The sequence below is a fragment of the Perkinsus marinus genome (genome assembly GCF_000006405.1).
Source record: "Perkinsus marinus ATCC 50983 genomic scaffold scf_1104296937094, whole genome shotgun sequence".
Classification (NCBI taxonomy): domain Eukaryota; phylum Perkinsozoa; order Perkinsida; family Perkinsidae; genus Perkinsus; species Perkinsus marinus.
The window spans coordinates 1-1,597 of NW_003213912.1; the positions used below are offsets into that span (position 1 = coordinate 1).

The following is a 1,597-nucleotide window of genomic DNA, read 5'->3' on the forward strand; positions in this document are numbered from 1 at the left end:
GGTCATGCTGGTGTGACTATCATGCCTTGGTTCTCTCATGCTACTCCCAAGGTTGACTTCGACGAGTCCACTCTCACTGCTTTGGATAACCATGTTCAGGGTGCCGGTACTGATGTTGTCAACGCTAAGGCTGGTGCTGGATCTGCCACCCTTGCCATGGCCTATGCAGCCGCCGAGTTCGTCGAGGTTGTCATTCGTGGCATGCACGGTGAACAAGCTAGCGCTTCCACTTTCTTCAACGAGCCTTACGGTGATGTTCAATACTTCTCTTACTTGTGCGACTTCGGACCTGAAGGCGTCTCCAAGATTCATCCCATTGAGGGCTTGAGCGAACACGAGGCCGGCAGGCTCCAGGAAGTCATCACTAAGCTGAAGGTTGATGTTCAGAGGGGCATTGACTTTGCCAACAAGCAGGAGTAAGTTAATCTCCTACAGCTAACTTATTGAGGGATGTACTTCCCTCGAATAACCGTCTGCATTTTTCTCTACAGCTATCCTTCGTTTAATTGTGGTAATTCTTTTACCTGATGTTCTTCGCGATGTTGTCGTGTTATCGAGTTACGGATAATTGACGACCGCTTTGACCGAATCTCAAGTGCCACTGGAAGCTACTTGTAGTAGTTGCCTGTCTGAACAAATAGTCTCACCACACTTAGTGGGCCACCAAAACCGATAACGGAATGGGACTCGTAATTTTATAGAACCACAATAACGATATCGTCGCCCTCAAGCTAAAGTCTCCAATGTTACATGACAATACTTGCTGTGTATCATTGGTTTTGCTGCCATTAGACATACGTGATTTATAGATTAGCTTCAATCACTGAGCCCTGTTGGCATCTGCACTTCTCTCAGTGTGGTCAGTTTCATCACACGTCTCACTTAGACCTTCTGAACTCTGGCAAACCTGTCACAGGTTCCCTGTGAGACTTCGTAGTATCGTCTGTTCGAATAGGTATCCACATCGCGAATATATTTTGCTACTGTACTCCTGTCGTCTTAGACGATTCGTCTGTTCGTCTAATTTTTGTGCATTACAGCGAGCATTTGGTTCGTCGGGCTACGACGGTCGGAGAAGAGTGTAATGTACCTTGATCAACTGCTGTTCTACACTAGTAGATATTCCTAGTAACACTCAGTATTATACTCTACTGTCATCCCTCCCCAGCCTTAATGCTCAAGCATAACCAACTCCAAGTATCGGATAGTGCAATGCTGCTGTCCTCTAGACATATCTTAGCCATCGAAAGATCATGAAGCTAAGCTCGAAGCTAGTTCGTATTATGCCAGTTCCATTTCAATTACCTAATCAACAGTTTTTTGTTCCTTTCATAGTTATGTCATCATTCAAGGTCGCTCTTCTCGGTGCTTGCGGTGGTATCGGACAGCCTCTCGCTCTTCTCTTGAAGCTCAACCAGAAAATCTCTGAGTTGGCTCTTTACGATATCAAGCAGGCTCGTACTCCTTGCGCCGGTGTTGCTGAGGATTTGAGTCACATCAACACCCCCGCTGAGGTTAAGGGTACGCCGGTGAGGAGGACTCGAGGCTTGCCTCACTGGAAGCAAGCTCATCGTCATCACTGCCGGTGTTCCTCGTA

The 1,597-nt window shown here is 47.0% G+C and overlaps 2 protein-coding genes across 2 annotated transcripts; both read left to right on the forward strand.

Moving 5' to 3' along the window:
* Positions 1 to 21: 21 nt before the first annotated feature.
* Positions 22 to 420, forward strand: Pmar_PMAR001619 (malate dehydrogenase, putative; the record flags this gene model as incomplete). The annotated part of the gene is made up of 1 exon (XM_002783326.1): positions 22 to 420. One exon carries the CDS (start codon positions 22 to 24, stop codon positions 418 to 420), a length of 399 nt encoding a protein of 132 aa, XP_002783372.1.
* Positions 421 to 1,337: 917 nt separating this feature from the next.
* Pmar_PMAR001620 (malate dehydrogenase, putative) lies at positions 1,338 to 1,529 on the forward strand (the record flags this gene model as incomplete). The annotated part of the gene is made up of 1 exon (XM_002783327.1): positions 1,338 to 1,529. A coding segment is annotated over one exon (192 nt), but the record flags the coding sequence as incomplete, so codon positions are not given.
* Positions 1,530 to 1,597: the final 68 nt, after the last annotated feature.